The 23,549-nt window shown below is 35.8% G+C and overlaps 2 protein-coding genes across 3 annotated transcripts in view; one reads left to right on the plus strand and one right to left on the minus strand.

The window, feature by feature from the left end:
• The window catches only part of LOC118268685 (uncharacterized), a 79,716-nt gene that overhangs the window by 38,821 nt on the left and 17,346 nt on the right, over positions 1–23,549 (minus strand). Inside the window, exon 1 of one of the 2 annotated variants that reach the window (XM_035583272.2) lies at positions 1,736–1,955. The exons of the other annotated variant lie outside the window; for it this stretch is intronic. Within the exon in view, the coding sequence (XP_035439165.2) occupies positions 1,736–1,786 (51 nt within the window). The 5' untranslated portion in view covers positions 1,787–1,955. Of the gene's footprint in view, positions 1–1,735; positions 1,956–23,549 lie in introns of those variants that run through there. 2 annotated transcript variants of the gene reach the window in all.
• On the plus strand, positions 13,257–15,858 carry LOC118268691 (major facilitator superfamily domain-containing protein 9-like). Its single transcript, XM_050706438.1, has 5 exons — positions 13,257–13,453; positions 13,828–13,959; positions 14,275–14,404; positions 14,645–14,863; positions 15,120–15,858. Exons 1-5 carry the CDS (start codon positions 13,412–13,414, stop codon positions 15,833–15,835), a joined length of 1,239 nt encoding a protein of 412 aa, XP_050562395.1. The 5' UTR covers positions 13,257–13,411; the 3' UTR covers positions 15,836–15,858.

The following is a 23,549-nucleotide window of genomic DNA, read 5'->3' on the forward strand; positions in this document are numbered from 1 at the left end:
AACTCGCGCACTCAGAGTCATTTAATAGTTACTTAACCCAGTCCTTAGCAATTGTTTTCCATACAAAATCGTTACTAAAGAATAGTTTAAGTAAGCATTAAATGACTCTGAGTGTGGCAGTAAGTCTATGCGTTCCATCTTCAACCACAGCTTCGTTTCGCCGTCCTGGCAGTAAGCGGGTTGGTGGCCAAACGCAGACTTATCAACGTTAAAAAAATCTGACTCTCTACTGAGATAATCTCTATTATACTACAGGCACCAAATAGCTTTGCCGACTGCACTATGAAGATTAAGTTAGTAAAAAATCAAAGTGATATGGTATAAAAAGCCTGCCAGAACCGGTCGGCGAATTGAGATGAACGTGCACTCCATTTCCAAGAATACAACCACATGAGCAATTTACTTTTTTCAATAGCCAGAAAACGTGGGCTAAGTATTCATTAAATGTGAATTAGAACTTGATTTGTAAGGCTCATACGAGTTATCTCGTTATATTTCGGTTTATATGATTTGATAGAAAAAGGATAGTAACGAGTTGATGTACCGTTCACAATAATAAGAATTATATTTTTTTTTTGTTTCATCCATATCATCGATTCGACATTCACATTGTATGTAAATGAAAACCTCGGTCAAAATCTAACGAAGAATAAGTAAAAGAATGGTTAAAATTCACGCATCATTAGCACTCACTATCCGAAACGAACGAAACTCCGAAACTTTAAATGCCAGCACATTACATACGGTCAAAATCTGCCCCATTATAGAGCATCCCTCTTCCTTTTCGAAAAGGGGAGATCGGCCATCCGTGCAACGGCCACTACCTGTATCTATAAATGTACCTGTATACAAAATCCCAGTCCTTAATTATACACAAATAAATAAGTATAAACATGGCCACAGGCGACATCTGTCTCGCTCACTCTCACACAATAACCCCTTTGAGAACTTTTGTCTCTTTTGTTCGTGTGCGTTGATGTCTTTTACTCCAAGAGTAGGCCCCGTAGCCCCATAGAACCACAGTATAGGAAAAAATATGAGATACTTTTTTGCTGATGGATACAATTTTGTTTTGTATATTTCTATGATTTTAAAATATGATAACGAAAATGTCATCTTGTCACGTTAACAATAGATTTTTTATTAAAGTTTTTTATACGTAAAACATTACTGGATATCTGTAGATATATGGTTTTATAATGCAAAAACGATTAAATTATAATCTCGTTTATATGTTTAGGCATGAGCGTGTACACGAAAGTATTACACTTTCTATTGACAATACATGCGCCAACTCTCACATCACATAATAAAACAATATGTTTAGAAAAAATATGTTTCTGGTTTTTCAGTATACTGTGCGCTGCAATCGTTTATTTTAAATTGGAGGCACGGAGGCTTCGAAGGGAAGGCGGGAGAGGAGGGATCGAGATTCACGACCAATGCAACGTCCAGAGAACCGGACCCGAATGAATTACCCTCCAACTTTTATATGTAACATTTGAAAAAACTAACGTATCTTATTATTTACTTTATAAAAACATACATACGAGGAAGTTTGCATTTGCAAGTCAATACATTAGCATAAATACACAAGGCGTGGATTGTTTATAAATACTCCTAATACGAAACATTTTTCCACCAAACCCTTCATGTACACATCAAATAGAAAGCTAAAGAACAGCACTTTAATTGATCGAAACCCAAAATAACAACAAATTGTAGAAGGGCTCACCTTCGCGCTGTGGTAGAGAGCGCTGCTCCGGGTTATCTTGGCCTTAGTCATTGCAGATCCTCGTAATCCGTCCAATAATCACTTAGCACACAGTTTACAACACTTCCATACACACGTCCATGTTTACAAACGTTTTTAGTCCACAGGGAAGGAAAACTTGCACGCGGCGGCCGCGGCTGTGTTTACAATAAGAGATCGTACGTGGGAGTGTAGTCTCTAAAGTTGCGGGTACGCTGCCCGTGACGCCAGCGCCCTCGCCGCTCGCAGCGGCCTACTACCGAACTAAGCGCACAGCGCCGCACGCGGTTATGGCGGGAACCACGCACACGCTCACGGTCAGGATTTTGAGGCTTCGTTGCGGCCGCCATTTTGTTTTATACAACCATGCCCGCGGGATCATGAGTAATGACGACTCGGGCAAGCTAATGATTGTTATTATAAACACGTCAGGAACATGTGACATTCCTAGTAAATTATATCGTAATGTTGATTAGAAACTGAAAACTTACTGTACTTAAATAGTAGCAAGGTGTCTAAACATTAATGCAATGTTTTGCTTAGAAAACAAACTCTACTAGTATACATAGTTACTCTACCTAACCAATGTAAAGTCTTACCAAAAATCAAAACACCAGCGCATATCGTAAATAATAAAACGTGCTCAGAGTGTTGAAGTAAAAATAATAAAAGTATTACCTGCCTGTTCTTTTACTTTTTTCTTTAATCGCTTTTCGGAGCAGGAGCAGGTGGTCGAAAGAAAAAAGGTTTAGGACGTGCGAGGGAGCAGTTTTGGGCTCCGCGGGATAGGGGATTAAAATGGTTTAAAAACTTAATCGCCAATAAGGAATACCTTGTCTATATTATACGTAATGTCTCGCAACAGTTTATCAATTCCCGAGAACATTTCTAACAAGTTTTTCTATTTATTGTCTATGATTGCGTGCGTGACTGTCGCTAGCGTAATAGATTCTACGCATAAAATTTCTATTATAAATTACATATTGTCAATTGTACTTGATATTATAATGACGCAAGCTTTAATTACTTGTTTGATTTATTAAATCTAGTTCTTGAGTTTGTTTTTAGTTCACTAAATAGAACCAAATTTAAAAAGCTGGTTATCAATCAAGCGTACAAACAGTGCTATCAATATCTTGTGTTCCGAGTTAATCAAAAATAAATAAATCTCTATCGGACAGAAATTTAAGTGGTGTGTAAATATGTGTATACGCACACATACGAGCGCTCTTGTCCGTAAATTTTGGCAGTAGGCACTGTAGTAGACAATCGACTTCTACCAATAAGACCAATAAGTCTCGTAAGACATAGTAAATTGACTAAACGTCACGGTATATTTACGTATTATTAGCGGATAAAAGCTCTACTGGTTTTGAGTCAAAGAGGGACTCTTCATAACAGTAGGCTGCGCGAAACTAGTAGACCCTAGACTACATTAATAATTTGTGAGAAAGCCGTGGTTTTTAGTTAAGACCAATAAGTATGATTTTTAAGTACATAGGTGTGTTATGTATTATGTTTCACACAGCTCACTGCGACGTGCGCCAAGGTACCAAAGCACAATGTTTAGTAATACCTTCTCGGTTTCTCGGTTACTTCAGCGCTGTCTCTCGGTACGTTGCTACAACAGACACAAAGGTTTCAAGTTCCTTTTGTCTTTGCGCACGTGCAGACACAGTTACTTTTGCACGAGTACCTACAGATACAGTGTAATTTTATTTATTCATCACTAGCGCCGCCCCAGCTTCGCATGGGTGCATTGGTGATATATTATGCCTGTATTATACATATAAACCTTCCTCTTGATTCACTCTACCTATTACAAAAAACCGCATCAAAATCCGTTGAGTAATTTTAAAGATTTAAGCATGCAGACAAACATACAAAAATAGCGACTTTGTTTTATACTATGTAGTGATACCGCTCACAAACCGATCTTAAAACAAAATAAAAGAAAGTTACTATCGTAGTATTTTGATTCCCAAATAAGCAAAACGAGGCATCGTTTATATCGATCTTATTATCTTTAGTAAAGAAGAAAATCAATAGAAATAAAATAAAAAGTGTGTTGAAGCATTTATAAAGATTGCTCTACTACCCAAACGGTGAGCCGGCGGACTGGTCCACGGCACGGGTATTACTTATTCCATTCCATAGTAATTGCGTAGTGGGCAGTTTGGCCCAATTATACACTCCCGGCTAGTTAGGTGAGAAAAGAATATTGTCGGCATGTCGACGGATCAAAACTATTATTGTTGTACGCACAAAATTGTCGATGTAATGGTAGGTTCAGTTACGAAACTATGACTTGAGAAGTGTTTATTGGTCGCCTGTTAGGAGTTTCCATTACTCCATTATCCGTGATGATACGTATTCGAGTGGATTATGGAAAAAGTGCCTATCTATCACTTTCAGTTTTAATCTTTATGAACTTTAAATTTATACTTACGATACTTAATAAAGATACTAAATCTATACCTATGAGATACTAACTGCCGCACTCAGAGATATTTAATGATTACTTATACTATTCCTTAGTAACGATTTTGTATAGAAAACAATTGCTAAGGACTGGGTTAAGTAACCATTAAATGGCTTTGAGTACGGCGGAAAGTACGCAATATTGAAGGCACAAAATCTTATTGGAAGATTCAATAAAATGATGAGACGTGACATTTTGCGAAGACAATATCTGCCGAAGAAGCCATACGTTTATTAAACCATAACAATGTTGTCGCATACCTGGGGCCGAGGAATGCAGAAGGGATTGCGTTCATAAGAAATTCAGGGCCGACCAGATGATGATGACACGGAGGCATTTAACTAGCCTTCTCTGAACCAGTAATTAGTGAGCTAACGACTTTAACATATGATGGCAATTTGTCAGTTCTGTGTGAGAAATCTGTACTATTTTAATTTAATGTATAAGTCAGTGTTATCGAAGTTGTGATGAGTAATACTGTGTCATTTTTCAGTTGATCATAACGATATATATTTTAAATACATGGTGTTAATGTCTTTTTAAATTGATTGTTTTTAGTCAGTGCCTATAGCCTTCATTATAAAGAATAATACGTATACAACATACATACTAATAACCACAAGAAAAAAGATTAAAAATATGAGGTGTATGCGGTATTTCTTTTGTTTTGCAATACTCTACATGAGCATAGGCTCATGTATAGAGAATAGTCTCTGTGTCTTATTTTTCGCAGATTCATCTACTTAAACCCTAACGTTGACTGATAGAGAATGCCATACGACATAAAGTCCGTCACAATAGTTTAAATTTTAAATAAATAAATTCAATAAAAAACGTCATTTCATAAAAACAAAACGTTAAAATTAACAAAAAATGATGTTTTACTATTGTAAACCATGATTCACTATTGTAAAGCATCTTTTTTTCATTAATCATTAGCCATAATAGGAATTTTACACTTCCTCGACCGACCCTTTCAACAAAAACCAATCTAAATGTTATTTAGGAACAACACGATCGACTTAATAGAAAATGGAAGCTCGGGAGGTTATTCTTAAATTGGAGATTACAATCTATATAATCCTTTGGGAGCTTCTTTGTAATTAGCTATAGGCTATCGATGGTTTTTTAATAATGGCGGAATGTATTATTAAATATTTTATACATTGCATACTTGTTTCTCGTTTGAAAATTAGTAAAACGGACTCAGCTAAGCTATGTGGAAAGATGTGTGCTGAAGATGAATGTGTACCATGGATGGCTACCCTATTATCGATACATTGTATTCTAGAGCTGCGCATCTTCTTCGCACAGATACATAACTTAGTATCAGTGGAAACGGTCACATAGTTTCACAGCCTAGCTATTCCATCTTCGTAGCATAACTACATAGCATATCTGTAGTGGAAAGGTTCCTTAACACTGTCTTGATTTAAAAGTTGATTTGAAACCAGCTTTTCGATTAACGCAAGAATACCACATGTACGTAGGTACGTGTGTTTATTAATACCCATAATATAATATTGTAAAATGACAACACCCCTAACCGGTTTTCAAATTGTAGTAGTACTACATAAACTTATACCTGTCTCTTTCACCCACATAGAGCCTATTTTGAAACTCAGAAAAATGAATCCTATTTCCAGTGCTGAAGTTTCAAAATCCCTTGCCTAACTTTATAGTCCACGTACTGTTGATTTTGTAGTAGGTCGTAGTAAGACGAAACGAGTTTTGTGCTAAGAGGAAATGACCACTTCGCTCAAAAAGATGTGTACCGTTAACAAAACGTCCAAATATAGCAGGACATACGTTTAGATAGTTATTGTGTCGTATATTCTGGAATATACTAATATTACAAACGCATACATTATATAAAAAACGCTTTCTTTAAGATTTATTTTAGCTTAGAGAACATTAATTAAGAAACAAAACTTAACCAAATGCAATTGTTATTAAAATTTTAAGTATAATCAATAATTAAATTTGAAATAAATAAAATACAATTACTCAGCGACAAATCAGGCCTATAGTTATAAAATTACCATTGACGAGGTGCAGGCGGTTAGTTAAGCGCCTAGTAAAACGAAAGAGCAATGATTTGTACAACAGAGCGTTGAGTTACGACTTCGAGAAGGCGCGTGGACGATACTAATTGCCTTTCATATTTCTACAGTGAATGACTAACACAAAAATATGTACATGTCTGTTATAGATGGTAACACGATGCTATTAACAATGGATTATAAATTTATAATGAATACACTGACGATGCGTTTGTAATAAACTGTCTTCGCCTTCCCCATTGTTCTGCCAGTGAGTGAATATTCCCAGATTAGTAAACTTTCCAGAAGCCTCAAGTAATAGTGTTAGGTTGTGTGTGATACATGCGGGTGCTACTACGGTTGAAATTGCACGCGATTCCCACGATACCACCATTCACAAAACCCCGCAACACTTGAGGTAGTTAAGTAGGTACTCTGATGGGTGTAACGAACTGCTAACTTGAGACTGTAGCGAATTTTGTTAAGCTAAAACAGTCTTTGAAGATAAGGATCTAGATTACGTGTTAACATCATTTATGAGACAGGATTTCTAAAATAACTTAATATTAGAATGTTTTGTTGATGGATATCAAGGCGTGATTGTATGTAGGTAAACTTTCTAAACCTTAACTCAAATTCTTTACTTTCATTCATAAATATTTATTCGACATAAAAAGAATTGATAATAGACCTATTGTTTGATTATTGAGGACAAATTTTTAACAATTTTCATTAGTAAATCGGCCATCAATTTCTTTTAATAAATTCACAAATTTTCTTGTTTTCACCAAGACAATAACACAATAAAAAAATCCCTAGAATTTTTACAACTTCAATCAATAGAAAAGTTTTAATTGTTATCAATCAAATTGATGATATGAGGACAATGTAAAATACTTGCGTAGGCGGTCTATTATTTAAAAAAAATATATGGCAACAAAACATAATAAACGAATCATAACAAGTCCACAAAAAGAAGAAACATGTTTAGTTTTAGATAGCTGTAACTGTCCGACTTGTGAGTCCACATTGTGGCAGACACATAAATTGCCTCGTATCATATCACCGCGCTATCAATTTCCATGAAAGATGAGCACGAAACTGGACCAGCCACAATATCGCACAAAGTTGACGAGGTGTGTGGTGTTACTCTACCAGTTTCCACAGTGACTTATGGATATTTCACATAATTTAAAAAGTGTAACCGACATAGAAACCAGTGCTAGAGTGGGTCGTGTTTAAATATCGACTATGTCTATTTTATACGCCAAGGTTTCCAAACGGCTCTCCGAACTTCAACCACATTTATAGTTTCCAATCTTAAGTTTTATAGCCAAGCGAGAACAGGTTAACGTCCAAATGATAGCCAGTGAAATAGCTCATTTGCATTTTATTATCAAGCCATGCTTAAATGATTATTTTATTTAAAGTTACGGTACTATTGTAGCCACCAATTGTACTCAATTGGAATTGGAGATTTTAATATAAATTTTATAGGATTTAATTATTATAAAGGATTTTGAAGTATTTATTATGAACTGGGTGAGGTTTATTATAGTTGTAATCATCCGTCTTGGAACATTTACTGGGGCTACTGGGAAATGATCAATCAATAAGCATTAGCATAAATCTTCCGTTTCCTTACGTTGAATATTGGTCAACACTATAAATTAATTATTACAAACACAGTTTTTAGGAGAAGGGTCATAAAGCAGTAATAAGCTCGCTTTGTGGGAGGATTGATAGTCGTTAATGATGAAATCAAAATGTAGGAGTATATTGACGGCCAACGTGAACTTTTGTTAATTAGACTAATAAAACCAACTTCCAAATAAATATTCGGTTGGCCATCAGACCACCATAGATGGGGCCTAGCAGGGCTGATGCCTGATCCGGAGCTGCGGACTACCTAGCGGGTTTACCGAAAACCAGGAGTATGTACGGGGTGGTTTTTAGTCAGTAAAAGTCTGACACTCGCTCTCGCCTCGCCCAAAGCGAGAGAAGTCATTTGATGATTTCGCCCACTTAAAATAAAAGTAAATATTCGGATACCCGTAATCAGAAACGAACACCAATATAAATGAAATTAAAATACAAATAGAACAATTTACAAAGATGGAACACGAGCACATGTGTTAGCATTTAATTAATGATGACATCTTATAGTTTATGGCCGTCATAGCGTGTACCATAATGCCTCTTTTTTATATACAAAGCAAGAATAAGAAATCTTCGAACCGCGACTGCTGTATAATTTCTCACGGCGATCACGCATCGTATTGAGCGCGTGGCTCGGTGCGCAGGCGCCTACCCGTGGGAGTCCGTATCTACGTAAGGTTACGTATTAGGAAACTGTTACCGATATGGTGGTGACCAAGTTCAATCAATAGAAACATCTGGAAATACTAAGTCTGTGGGGTACGGGCTTTGTCTATTTGTGCGTATAAGGCGACTCTCAACACTTGTGAATTGTGGATTACCTACAGTTTGATTCCGATTAAGCACATAATGGTATGAATTGCCATTAGCTAAGTATGTATTTGTGTCGCTAGAAAACTGATTTTGATAGCCGTGCAGTTGCAGCAACTAATATGTGATAATGCTTACTACATATTGCTTGAGAATATCAAAAACAAATTCGCTAGTATTCATTGAGATTCAAGCTGTGAAGAAATATTTACTTAGATAAAGAAAATGTTTGTAAACAAACTAACCACAGACGAAGAATAATTTTCAGAACAAGCGGGAATCTTGAATTAACCGCGGTCCCACAGTTATCCCACTACCATAAATTGATACAATTGTTTCACGAGACTTTCAATTTCAAACTGAGTATATTGGAAATAAATTGCCACTGCACCATTTAACTTCGTAACTACAGAACAAAGGATTGAACAAATTGCTTTTTGTTAAACCAAGTTTATATAGAAATCTGTAGCTGCACATTTTATTACAAGGGAGAGCCGTACTTCGGCATGAATCCGTCTCAACAGGTGTGATACCACGGCGTCGAAGATAATTCCTAATAGATCAGCAACGCATTTGGTAATCCTCAGGTGTTAGCGGTGTACTCCCGAGTTATAACTGTCACTTTTGGATGGTCAACCGTGAGCAGCACTGATAGTCTTTGCCGTAAAAAAATCACAGATATAAGTATGAGATGATGATGATGATGTATAGAATTTGACTTTAATCAATTCTATTTAACAAAACTATATTATGATATAAAGTGTCATGTTTCTGAAACCCCCACCCCGTGTCAATAAAACTATCTATCACTTGTGTAATACCATTGCAATTTCACATATCAAACTTCTTGCATGAGTATACAGTACTCATTGCAATAGCATGCTGGGAGTCCAGCTCGTCCATAAAACAATAAAATTACATATTCCACCGATGTCCTTTTCAAATCACATCCTCGAACACTTCCTACTAATAAATGCACCTTTAGGCATTTCCTTATTGCAGTGCAGCCTTTTATTCCAAGGTCCTGTGTGTGTGCAACCTTTGACCGTCCATCTGTCAAGTGTTGTAATTAGATCGTTGCCCGGAGCATGGCCCGCCGGTCAAGCTTGGCTGGGTTTCCCACACGTCATGGCTAAGACCCTCGCTATTTCGATGATGAGATTAACCGCGCTTCTAGATATACTGATACGCCACTTCTAACTGCATACGTTAATAGCATAATTTTCTTCGGTGGATAACTAATGTTTTATGAAAGTAAGCGGTTGTTTTTATATGTTAACAAGCTAATTCTTGAACTTTGTTACTTAATAAGGTACGAAATACTTAAATCATTATGTCATAGTGAGAATTTTAATCCTTTTAACAAATGCACAGCACACCTGCATTTTATTACCTACACGCACTAAAGATTAGGTAAGTAACATTTACTTTAAAGTGTTAAAAACTTCACTTTGCCCACTAAAGCTGCCATAAGTCGTTCGCTTCCAAAATTTTAGGAGCGTCGTAAACGTCACTTTTGAAGCGGAACGCTTAATAAGGTTTAAAAAAGCGTTGCGTTACAATGGTCTACATTCGGACAATGGGGGTTTTTTCCGAAGAATTAGTCACAGGAGTCACATCCTTGAAGACGGTCAGGAAGGGTGAGTCATCAGAAGTCGCGGGTCGCGGCGGGTCGCGGTTCAGTGCCCATAACCGAACTGTGCCAATGTTATGTACTGCGGCAACGGCGGCGCGGGCGGCGCGGCGCGGGCGCACTGTTAGTTACGTCACTTCCAACTGTCTGTTACTCTGTTGATTTGTCACGAATTTGAGAACAATAACAAAGGATTGCTTTATAGGATTGTCATTGTAACTTATTATATAAATTAAACCTTTGTACTAGATAGGTAGATACAACTACGTAGTGGACTATAATAAAGAAATCACAACAGTACTTACATGCACTTTTTTAAAATAAGTTCGCTGTACGATATAATGAACCTCTCTAACAGTCGTGCACGAGCTTCAACTCTTCGTAAATGGAACGCTCCCAAACGCTGCAAACAGGTGAAGGCAAAAATGCGTTTTATATAAAAAAAAAATTAAAAACATTAACTGCGTAATGATGTTGCTTAAATAACGCGAAAACACAAACTATAAAAAATATATAAACAAAAAAAATATGTAGCATTTTTCGAGCATTTTTTTGCGTTCCATTTACACTCTAGGTTTCATTTGCCTAGTATTTTTATACATAGTATGCATATAAAAAGGAAAATGACTGTAACTAAACAACAATAGTAGATAAGGAGCGTAATCAGTGAAGCATAGTGTCGTACGACAAACTCTATTGACGTGCAAGTGTGTCCAAACGATCAACGGACCGACTAATGCGCTTTAACTAGGGTTCAACCACGGGATCAATCGGTTACTATGCATTTACAATCGAATAAAGAAACGATACCTACCAGTTGTATTGAGTCTTTTTTCATTAACGGACATCCTTTTCAGAATCCTATTCTATACTAATTACAAAAAATGTGTAAGTTTAATTGTGTGAGTGTATGTACATATGTTTAGTACTCTAATACTGTATCACAAAAAGAAAACTCTCCTTCTTGTGTCTTCTCCTCCCCATCATACCTGAAATAGTTAATGTCGAAAACAAACTACTGGACGGATTTGGTTCAAATTTAGTACAGACATAGATTATAATCTGGAATAAGACTTGTAATTTTTATCCCAGGAACGCGAGCAAAGTCGTTGGCAGAAGCTCGTAATTAGATAATTAGACTATAATAGTGTATGAATAAATCTATGTCAAATTAATATTACTCACTTTACAAGCAAATTACTTAATAGTACCTAAACTAAACTTATACATAATTCCAATCAAAACACCTGCAAGGAAAATCATATCTTAACTACAATCTAACTGATACCGATAACAATTCATTTTCCTTTGCACACCAAATATTTCTCACAATTCATTACTATATGTAATGACAACAATGAAACAACTGACGGTCGGATCATTTTCTAATTATTTTCATATTAGATGTTCCCGTTTTTATTTCGTAGATGGACTATGGATCAAATTATCGGAAGTCAAACATTACATTCGGAGTTCTGTATTCCGATCCCATTTCCGGACCCCCACGATGATACTTCTTTACCAAAAACTATGATGAAATTGGATCTCGTGACGGAGTTATCTCATAGTGGTATTTAATTTGTACATAGGAGTATGTGATCTATATGTTAGTAGTAATTTGTGTATCGGAAGTATGGGAACTCATATGGTTTCTCCTGATGATTGATTATGTATAAAACTATGTATATATTTCTTTTCTGGAGTTTAAAGACTTATATACTTAGCTAAGAACATTTCTTTCGTAATATTCGCTTAAATTCTTCCATGAATGAATTCAAAATTAAATCAATGAATGAATTAGTTAGGTTGAGAATTTTATTAAAATAGTTATGTATAGTTTGGTTGGCGGTGTGTAGTCTTGTGTAGTTGTGTACATATGAAGACAATACAAAAACAATTAAATCGTGAACCGTGACCGCTGCATTCGTAGCAGGTCATTAGAAATGCAATAAAAATGACCCGCAATATGGGAGCAATTCAATAACCATACCGTGGGATACTGGGATCTGTGAGAAACCGTACATTGATTTTAATTATGTAGGTCATCAATTACTTTAGTTAATTTTACTTATTGCAATATTTTTTGAAGAAAATTGACCAAAAGTTATTGTATCCTGCTACCTTTATAGGTCGTTTTCTTTAAATAATAACTTCGTAAATTAATTACATAAGTATTTTCGTATTTCGTTGTCCTTTAATTAAATCTATATATAAAACTAGCGGACCCGACAGACGTTGTCCTGTCTACACGTCTTTAATTTGAAAATTTTAATCTTTTTTTAATAAGCTAAAACCTTCTTGACCATTTTGATGAAAATTATTATTCAATTGTTATGACAATATCTAACGTCATTTATATTTGACACTGCGATGGTAGCGCCGTCTGCCGGATCCAATGTAAAACATTCCAAAATCACCAACTACTAATAAATTAAAAATTAATAAAAAAAAACATTGTCCAGCGGACAAAATTGTGAATCTAAACCATTCTCAGATCCCCTTGAACACACACAAAAAAATTCATCAAAATCGGTCCACTCGTTTAAGAGAAGTTCAGTGACATACACACGTACAGAAGAATTATATATATAAAGATAATACATGTTAAGAAAGAAAAGAAAGTCGTGTTATTTACACTATTTATAACTCTAGAACGGATAAATTGATTTGTCTGAAAATTGCTTAGAACTGGAAAGTTCTAAGCTACTTCCCCACCAATTTTATAGACAATTGATACTCTTAGACCAAAGAAAAAACGGGATTTTGCGAAGGAAGTCGCGGTTTATAGTTAAGTTTTCACAAATAAACTATGGCACGGCTCCGTGGCGCACGTTGCAGTGTTGTATAATGAAGTGATAACGCCTACCTAATCATTGATATTACCAAGATAATGAGTATTATCGCTATGATTTCATGACATGTGTCTGAAGTACTGAAGCGTGCAAGTCTCGTGAGTGAGAAATAAAAATAAATATGTATCGTGTTTACGATGGAAAACTAGTGTCAATGTGAAAATAATACCTAATATTAAAATGGTTTCACCGTATGCGACGTTTCTTCTTGTCTGTTTCTTGGTAAGTATAAGTATTTATTATTCGATTTTTTTTGGCTATAAACTCAACTAGAAAGGAAACAAAATATTTCACCTGTCAACATTACAACTTTCGTGAAACATACTATATTAATTATTATGTTTTTCGGCTTACTCACGCACAGTAACGCGACAGTCGCCGCGTCGTGTGTCGTGAAATGCTGCTCATGAGTATGAGCCTCTAGCATGGCTTGAACCTAGTCGAGTTCCTCGTCAAATAGTTACATGAGTAAGCCGAAAAACATAATATTTTATTTATTACACATGCTAAAAACAAGTGATTTGCAACAATGACAAATTAATTTCTTTTTGCAGCCCTAAGACAGGAAAAGCAATAACGATATTTTTTAATTTCAGGATCTCATTTCAGTTTCCTTCATAGTGCCGTATCTGGATATTCATGCAAAGGAATTAAGCTTCAGTTACTTTCAGATAGGACTAGTGTGGGTGGTCTATCCACTATGTCAAATTATATCATCACCAGTTATAGTAAGTAGAGATTAGAAAGAAATTGACTTATAATAGAGTATTTTATATTACATATGCAGCTGCTGCAGCATACTTTATGTTTAAAGTAATCGAAACGAAAGCTTCGGCTTTCTGATTGGCCGGCTCAAACAAACGAACCAAACAGAGCGCCGAAGGCGCTCTCATTTTGTTTACAAAACTACTACTACAGTACTAAGGGTACTGAAGAGAGTATAGAAAACTCTCTTATGTAGAGAAGGCTCATACTCCAGCAGTGGACTGTCTGGTTACATATGGATTCAGAATTAATAAATAATCAAGTTATGACATTTTCAGGGAAGCCTCGGTGACGTCACGAGTCGAAAACAAGTATTATTAATATGTTTACTTATTTGCACCTGCGCATATTTTTGGTTGGGAATAGCGTCATCTCTATATGTTTTCTTAAGTCTACGTATTGTATTAGGTAAGGATTTTTTTAATCAGTCAGAAAATACCGAAATTTACATACTACATACATAGTTGAACAAGCAAATGGATCTGATGATGGTAAACAATCGGTAGCATTCATGAACACCATGGTCGCCCAGAAGAATAACAAGTGCTTTGACAATCTCTTGACTTCTTGGGAAAGGATTGACCCTCCGGTAACCTAATGTCAGTCGCACTTGCAACTACTCGACTTACAAAGCATTCTCTGTTTCAGGAATATTCAAGCAAACTCAGATACTAATTAGAGCCTTAGCTCCCGAGTACATACATGAACCGAACAAAGTATCCATTCTGTATGGAAAATTACTATCATTGGGATCATTTGGACAAACCCTGGGCTCTTTTGTTAGCAAATATCCCATTGAAACGTACCCCAGAATTGGTTTCACGTTGATGTGTGGAGTTTTATCCATATTTTTTGGAATTAATGCAGGTAAAGTTAAAATTTATAAATGGTCATTTTACATATCGATAAATAATAGAATTATGTCGTATTGACTGAATCAAATACTAATGAATAATAGGATAACGAAACTACATCACTACATACATTTGCAAATAAATTATCAGCAACAAAATATGAATATATAACCTTAGATGCTTGAGGCAAACAAAAAAATACAATTTACAGAAAGAAGATTAGATTAAGATTTTGGAAACATCTAACAATCGAATTCTTATTGTTGCAGCGCTAATTAATTCACTACCAGAAACTAAAACAAGAGAGGAAAAGAAGGAAGAAATATCAAATACAAGTTTAAGAAAAACTTCGTCGCTGGCATCCACATTTACCACAATCAAACACACTTACAACACTCTGTATAGCGTAAACTGGCTTAATTTATGGGACATACTGTTATTCAAACTTCTCATGTCTATTTCTACGGGACTTTATTATAATAATTTCCGTATATATTTAAAGAATACATACGATTTATCGAATGTTTCAATCGTCTGTATCTTACTATTTGAAGCCATAATCTCATCAATTGTGAATAACTCAGTAGCTTTTATTAATAAATTGTATATTAATGATAGGGATTACAGTCAACGTATTTTCCATACGTTTCTTGGTATTGTGTTGACTTTAGTAGCTTTAGGAATGGTTTCTAGTTTACCTTTGTACGTTCTATTGTTAGTTCCTAAGGCCGTGTCGTTCGCTTTGGCAAGAATAGTAACTTTGGCAGCTATAATGAGCAGGAGTGCGCCTAGTAATCGAGGGACTTTAATAGGGGCTTTATACAGTGCTAGTTCTTTAGCCTATATCATCACTCCAATCATTGGAGGATTCATTATTCAGTACTTAAGTATTTCCTATGTGTATTTCATTGCTTCTTTATTTGCTGCAACTGGACTTGTTATAAGCCAAATGAGAATAAGATTTGTAAAAGAAAAGATTAAATGAATAATATTTACGTAATTTCGTAATGGTCATGTTTTATTACGAGTATGTTCTATTCCATGGCATCACAATGAATATTGATCTGAGATATGTACATAATTTCAGACAACACAGCGATACATGTCCCACGTTCAGTTATTAATAAAATAAAATGTGATGATTCTTAAAAATCTTTCGCACGATTATGGCGTCAAACGTAATAACATCTAATTGTTTAACACGTCAGAATGAGAGCAGTAATAGGTGTGCTCTAATTATGAAAACATTATGCAGGTGAATAATAAGGGAGTGTAGTGTAGGTAGACCGTAGTGTTGTGGCCGGTTCCCACGCCACGGTTCCTTCCGGCGCGGGCGGCGCGCGGCGACCCGTGACGCTACCGTCTTGGCGCCCACATCGCGCCTCTCATTGTTTCACCGCTACTTACAGACCTCTTAAACACGACAAGGGCCAATTTTATAATGCACTAATTATGTTTATAAAACTCGATCACGATCACTAGAACAATTTGGAGCAACGTTCGTTTATTCTGATTTCTGGATTCTAAAGGACATTTATAAAAAGCTTAAAGACGTCTAACAGGTTGGTGTCCGTCATCAATATTAATTATTGTTTGTGGAAGGATGAAAAACTGGGCGGTGTGACGGAAATGTCTGAAGCGCCGGGAGTCTTGGCACACGACGGAATGTCGATGCCGTCGCAGGCGCAGCAGGTGCGTCAATAAAAAAAATCTTTAAGGTGACCCTTCAACATGGCCGATGTCCCATTGTGTTTGTGGAGCTACTGATTACAGCTTTTTATATCTCAATATATCACGGTTTTTAAATGACAATCACACTTTTTAAAGATATTATATCAACTAAACTTTAATTACATACATAACCTCACGTCTGTCTTACAATTGAAAATTAACGGGACAATAATAACATTAATGTATTGACTGCACGGTTGGTGCGGTGCCTGGACTGCCTGGTCTACCGGCTGCTGCACAACGTGTAGCGGGTTCGATTCCCGCACGAGCAACACTTTGTGTCATCCACAAATGGTGGTTTCGGGGTCTGGGTGTGGTGTGTATGTTAACTTGTACGTTTGTAAACGCACCCACGATCTCGTGGTTGCTCCAAACGTTGCTCCACACTAGGATTTTCTTCTAGATAGAAGAAAATTTTATTTTTTAAATTAACGGGATAGTAACAAAATTACCGTATTATCGACGTTTCTTATCAACACAAAGACGATTATTGAGAAAATATTGCCAATAAACTATGTTTATAATACCCATAACCCTCCATCTTTACATACATGCAAGAGAGCACCTTTGGTCTATGCACCGCATTATAAATGTTAATTACAGCGCTGACATTTAATTACAATATAATTCCTGTGCGCACGCGCCTCCACAACAACTTTTGTGAATTATTGTATGAAGATGGACAGGTGGAAGATGTATACAGTACAGGTGTCTTGTTTATAATAGTGCATAGCTTATTTTTTATCTAGCTGTCACTAATTTGAGAGCTGACTACGTGATCATGGATTGTAGTGTCTGATCGGGTAAAGTATTATTGCTTAGTAAAGATGGAGTTTCTTGCTCGTTCTTCTCCATTCAAAACTACACTTTGGAACGAGCACCTAGCTTCATCATAATCAGCCGAGAGACGTCCACTGCTGATCAAGCCCTTAGTCCTCCACCTAGCTTTACTGAGGCACAATTAAATTGTAAAAAAACGTTTCAAAAGTGTGTAATTAAGGGTGCTTTTCCGCCAGAGATGTGCTATGTAGCTATGCTACGAAAATGTAAGATCAAAGCATCATATCAATTTTATTAAGACTTGTAATAACGCATTTTCGCGTCTATGTTTTCTTTAGAAGGCATAGATTCTGCTAGCGGCTTCGCCCGCGGACTTAACTTGCGGGGTTTTTTTCAGATTTTGTTGAAATTTCTAAGTTCAAGATAAAATTAATTAAAAATAAATTTTGTGCGTATTATATTATAATTAAAAATAAAGTTAATTATTATACTATCGGCTTACTCACGTAACTGTTTGACGAGAGTAGCAGTATCGCGGAATGCTGCTGATGAACATGAGCCCTAGCATGGCTTGAAACTAGCTGAGTTCCTCGTCAAACAGTTACGTGAGTAAGCCGATAACATAATAATTAATTTATAATGTTTCACGAAAGTTATAATAAAATGATATTAAACTTCATTATCAAGTTGTAAGAACACTTACCACATACATGAACATTAAATTACTATTCATATAATTTCCTCGATTCCCACCAATGAAATGGGTATAAATATATCACGGGCATGTTTGTTATGTACCACGTGTTCACACATGCTCATTTCATATTCATTGTTGGTCACAATGGCTGCTTCTCGCCACCGAGTTGTTGCTACGACATGTTTGACGTGCTTTAAATTAGAATTGGACTGAAATAGGTGTAACATTCTATAAGTACTTTCCTACCTAGAGAACTATAGATATGATAAAGAAGTTAAATGTGTTATTTTTTTTACTTTGCCTCACACTAGCATTTTTCTCCTGTGTTGTGGTTGCGTTTACAAACATATAAGTTCACATGCTTATGACACCCAGACCCGAAACACATATTTGTGGATCACACAAAGAGTTGCACCGTGCAGGAATCGAACCTGCTACACGTTGCACTGGTTGAATGCTCTAGGAGTACATAATGTAGATAACGAGCTTTTTGCCAATAAACCATATTGCTTCATCACCTGTTTTCTTGACTTAAATACGTTTTAAATTTGTGTGCTAGCTATTTTCCATTAATTGGTGGTTTTCCTTTAATTCAGATAACAAGCATAAAATAAGTTATTTACATGCAGTCAATAACACTAAAATACTTCGCCAAATTATAAAAAAATAACAAAAGCCTTGTGAGAGGTCATTCTAAACATTAATTTCGTGCGGAATGGCCGAACATGCTTAACCAATCAGAATAACGAGTTTTGCATACATATTATTATCACCTTTACATTTATATTATTTTAATAATTCCTTTTTGTAATGTACAATAACTAACTTTTATAAAATACTAGCTTTTGCCCGCGACTTCGTCCGCGTGGTTGGTGGTCAAAATCAAAACGCCTTCTACCCTTTTTATTCGCTATAAAAAGTAGCCTATGTTCTTTTGTTCCCCATTAAGTATCTAAATACAAAGTTTTACTGTTACAGCTTTAAAAATGGCGAATTTCCATATGACCTTTCATCCCCTATTTGTACCCACTCTCCCCTATATTTTGTAATAAAAAGTAGCCTATGTTCTTTCGTTTCCCATTAAGTGTCTAAATACAAAGTTTCACCTTACTCATAGATCTAAACACCCCTCTCCCGCACGCGCACCCCTGGCTTTGGTGACGTCCACTTCGCAACGGGCCGTGCAGCAGATATCGTAATATTTTAATTTCACCACAACTTCAAAACCAAACGTCCAATTTTAATCATTCAAAGACCAAATATTATCAACATAAACTGTACTTATTGATGAAATAATTTATTTTGATAAGGATTAATAGCATAAGTAAAATAAACGCGTTTAAATGTAGTCCAAAAAAAATCAAGATTTTTAAATAAAAATGTGGTTGTTGTGCCTCACTCGACATAGATAGGTATAGTGTGTCGCGGACTTTTTTGTCGATATTTATAAGATCTACAACTAATTATAACATTTTATGGTTCTATCTTTTGTAGTTTAGGCAGCGTACGCAAAATAAGTAACTTCTTTAGTTGATTTTTTTCAGTTTGTGTCCGAAAAATCCAAATATCTTACGGAACCCTATTTTTTCCAAAATAAAATATAGCCCATGTTACTCGTGGATAATGTAGCTTTCGAATGGTGAAAGAATTTTTAAAATCGGTCCAGTAGTTTTTGAGCCTATTCGTTACAACCAAACAAACAAACAAACAAACAAACAAACAAAGTTTTCCTCTTTATAATATTAGTGTAGATCAATGCCATTCTTCAAGAAAAAGGGTCAATGTAATGTTATCTGTTACAAAATAAAATGTTACAATGAGCTTACTAATTACTCAATAATCAGTTCCTAAATTTAAAAACAATTATCTTAGAACGTACTGGGCAGTAACACTTACGTAAAAAAAAAACAACAATCTATATATATGATCGAAATGAGGACCCTTATTTTTGTGAAGTCAGTTAAAAATCACTGAAGATATGTTGATAAACTAATTGAGCACTCTATTAGGCTCTAAATGGGAAGCAATTAGGGATTGTTATGTGAGTTTATGACAAAAAGTATATAGTTATGTGGCACATAGGAGGCACCGTGTAAACAACCAGTGGAATACGTGTGTAGAATACTCGATAGTTAGTAAAATAACTTGTGTAAACACACGTGCACCTGCTCAAAGAGAATTGTTTAGAAAACTGGCAGCACGAACGATCCCGCTTTTATTCCGTAACAGGAGTACATCTGTCCTGCTCACACGTACACAAACAAATGAGAGAAAAGTATAAGTAGGTATAGATAGTTTGATTAACATTTTTCTAATATGGGCTCGTGCTTTCAAACGGGTGATGGCATATAAATCTCGGTGCGATCGTTACAAATGTATTAAACTGCGTTAAAATAGGGAATGTTCGTTTGATGATTTTAGTTAACTATTTCAGTAATGTTTACATTAACCAATATATACCCTACATACGGTATAGTAGAGTTAAGTACAACTAGGCTATACTTTATTTGTCAATTCGAAACTTTTGAAGTGAGGTCGATCGCATTCTCGTCGGTCATTGGTCGAGATTATTATCACAAAAAATTACATAGACATACTCTAAGTTGTCTTTTTTTGAGGGGGGAAAATCATCCAGTTACTTCTCCCGCCTTAAGCCAGGCGAGAGGGAGTGTCAGCCTATTGACTAAAAACCACCCCGTTCCTACTCCTGCTTTGAGCCGAAGCCCCGGTCCCCTTTTACGTTGTCCGCAGCTCTGATACAACAAATGACATAGACATACTACTCTTAAGTGGTCTGGATTCGTAATTATACAAAAACATCCAAAGATTCCAAGTAATATATAATAATGGACATGTCAAACAAACCAATTAGCAACAAGAATAAATTGCATGGTCATCATAACATTTCGAAAATTCGAAGTAGGACGTACGACGCCCGTCACTCAAACTTTGTCTCTACGACATGAACAAGAAAAAATAAAATTAAGACCTCTCAGCTTCTAATTTGAAACTGTCATTCTTCTGTCCCAACATATTTTAAAACTAATTCCATTAATCGAGAGATTGTGTTGAGCAATGTGTTCCGAGACTATCCTAAGAATTATTTTGGGTTTTAGATTTATGAAAACTTCAGTAGGTACCGGACTATGTGCTCGCCAAATTTTAGGACAGTGCAACATCACGCCTTTTATCCAGTGGTGCACCCGCACATTACGGCACTCAATTCCATTGTAGAACGTACACCCATTTTTCACCATTTGTTTTATAAGTCCCATGTAATAAATAGGGGGTAACCTATTGCGATAAACTGGGCTCAATTCCAGACTCCGTGCAGAGACATTTTCGAAAAACCGAAAAAAGCCCAGTAATACTCTGCCCAAAGGCATTTGGCAAAGTGAGTAGGGGTAGTAAAGAGGACAGACCGAAATGCGACCATTCGACCAATGAGGAAAATTTGCAGAAGTTTGTGAAAATAATGGTATAAGGGAAATAATATAATAGTGACTTTACTGCGTAACTAATCAATGCGATTCCAGTCTAGTACTTTTCCGCCAATAGTGTAAAACCATTGTTATTGTAAAACCGTAGGAAATGGCACGTTGATAACAACTTCTTACATAAAATGTTACTTATTTATACAGTTTCCTTCAGAAATATTATATTTACTTCGCTACGTTGTAATAAATTTGTTAGCAGTAGTTTCTGATTATACGTCGTAAAATTTATAATAAAACGTAATAATTATAGAATAAAGGAACTATTATAATGAATGTTTAACTGTATAAAATTATAAATACACAAAATAGACCATACACTTTTATTTTACGAGAATCTACTGTACTTCTATTAGCCACTACTGCTATTGTTAAAATCTACAAATACAACTAAACATGTAAGTAGTTAAGTACCTAACCACACTTTCTACTAATCTTTATCATTTATCTTCCTGGCATAGGTACCTATATTTTGAAACTCACTTTGACTTCAAGTTAAGACCACTAGTACATACAGTGACACATCAAGTTATACAAAACCAGTATAAACTGACCGTCGAATGTTCGGAAAGAGCCTATGAAGCAAGACCATGATAAACTGGTTTTTGTAGCCGTCTAGCCATGTGTAGTGTGTAATATTGACTGCACGATTGGTGCGGTAGCTGGGCAACCGGCTGCCACGCAAGGTGTAGCGGGTTCGATTCCCGCACGGAGCAATTCTTTGTGTGATCCACAAATTGTTGTTTCGGGTCTGGGTGTCATGTGTATGTGAACATGTATGTTTGTAAACGCACCCACGACACAGGAGAAAATCCTAATGTGGGGAAACGTTTTATTTAAAAAAAAAATAAAATAAATATAGCAATGTCAAGCTATACAGAACTATTATAAACTGACCGTTCGAATGTATGGAAAGAACCAACAAAGCGAGACCATGATAAAATGGTGGTGGTATCAATGTAGCAGTATGTATGTACTACACCGCACCGTACGTTTTAGGTCAATCCATTACGGAAGAGATAAGGCGAGTAAAGAATGGAGTAAAACTAACACATCTTATCTTCTCAACGCTTCCAGGAACAGGTGTAGAGGTATAATGAATCTTTTTTTTTTTGTTTTTGTGTTAAAGTCCATTGCTTATCATTGGATTAGTGTAGCTTGGGAACTCAGCCAGGTCCAAAAAAAGTGAATTAACTACCAAATTTTAATGTCCCATTTCTACTGCTACTGCTATACTTAGCAATATCACTCATAAGATACAAAGTTTGATGGTTGGGAAAACGGATGCTGCACAACATGTAACAGGTTCAATTCCCACGAGGAACAGAACTTTGCGTGATTGTTTAAAAAAGTATACATTGAATAAACGACAGAGACAAGCGTACTCAAGAGCTTCCGCACTTTAATTTACGAGTACATATCTAAAGATTATAAATTAATATTACTTTAGACATTAATATTTTGCTTCTGGGCATAATTTTAATTAAGATTTACCAAACATGTTGACAGGTTGGAACTTCCTCGAGATAGCAGAATGTATCAGTTTCCGCTCTATACACAGGTGTTACGTTAATCTCATCTCTTAATTACTACAGTGCGGAAGTCCATTGGTCGAATTCATAATATTATTATTTTTAATTTAGAAAGATGACTGGTTGGCGTATTGAAGCTCATTTACTTAAAGACTGGTCCAACATTACATCACCAAATACAAGTCCCTTATTCTAAGGAATAGAGCAGATTGGTCACCTGATGGTAATGATAGTGTTTAGCGCCACCCATGGACACCCACAACACCAGAGCAGTCACAGGTGCGTTGCCGGACTTTTAAAAAGGAATACGCTCTTTTCTTGAAGGTTTGAAGGATGTATCGGTTTGGAAATACCGCCGACGACAGCTCATTAAAATGAAAATTACCTCCATCACTAGATTATACTATAAAAAAACATCGAAGTAATCTTTTGGACCTTCTTGTACTAGTTTCGAAATTCATTTAC

This window comes from Spodoptera frugiperda, chromosome 29, assembly GCF_023101765.2.
Source record: "Spodoptera frugiperda isolate SF20-4 chromosome 29, AGI-APGP_CSIRO_Sfru_2.0, whole genome shotgun sequence".
Lineage (NCBI taxonomy): Eukaryota > Metazoa > Arthropoda > Insecta > Lepidoptera > Noctuidae > Spodoptera > Spodoptera frugiperda.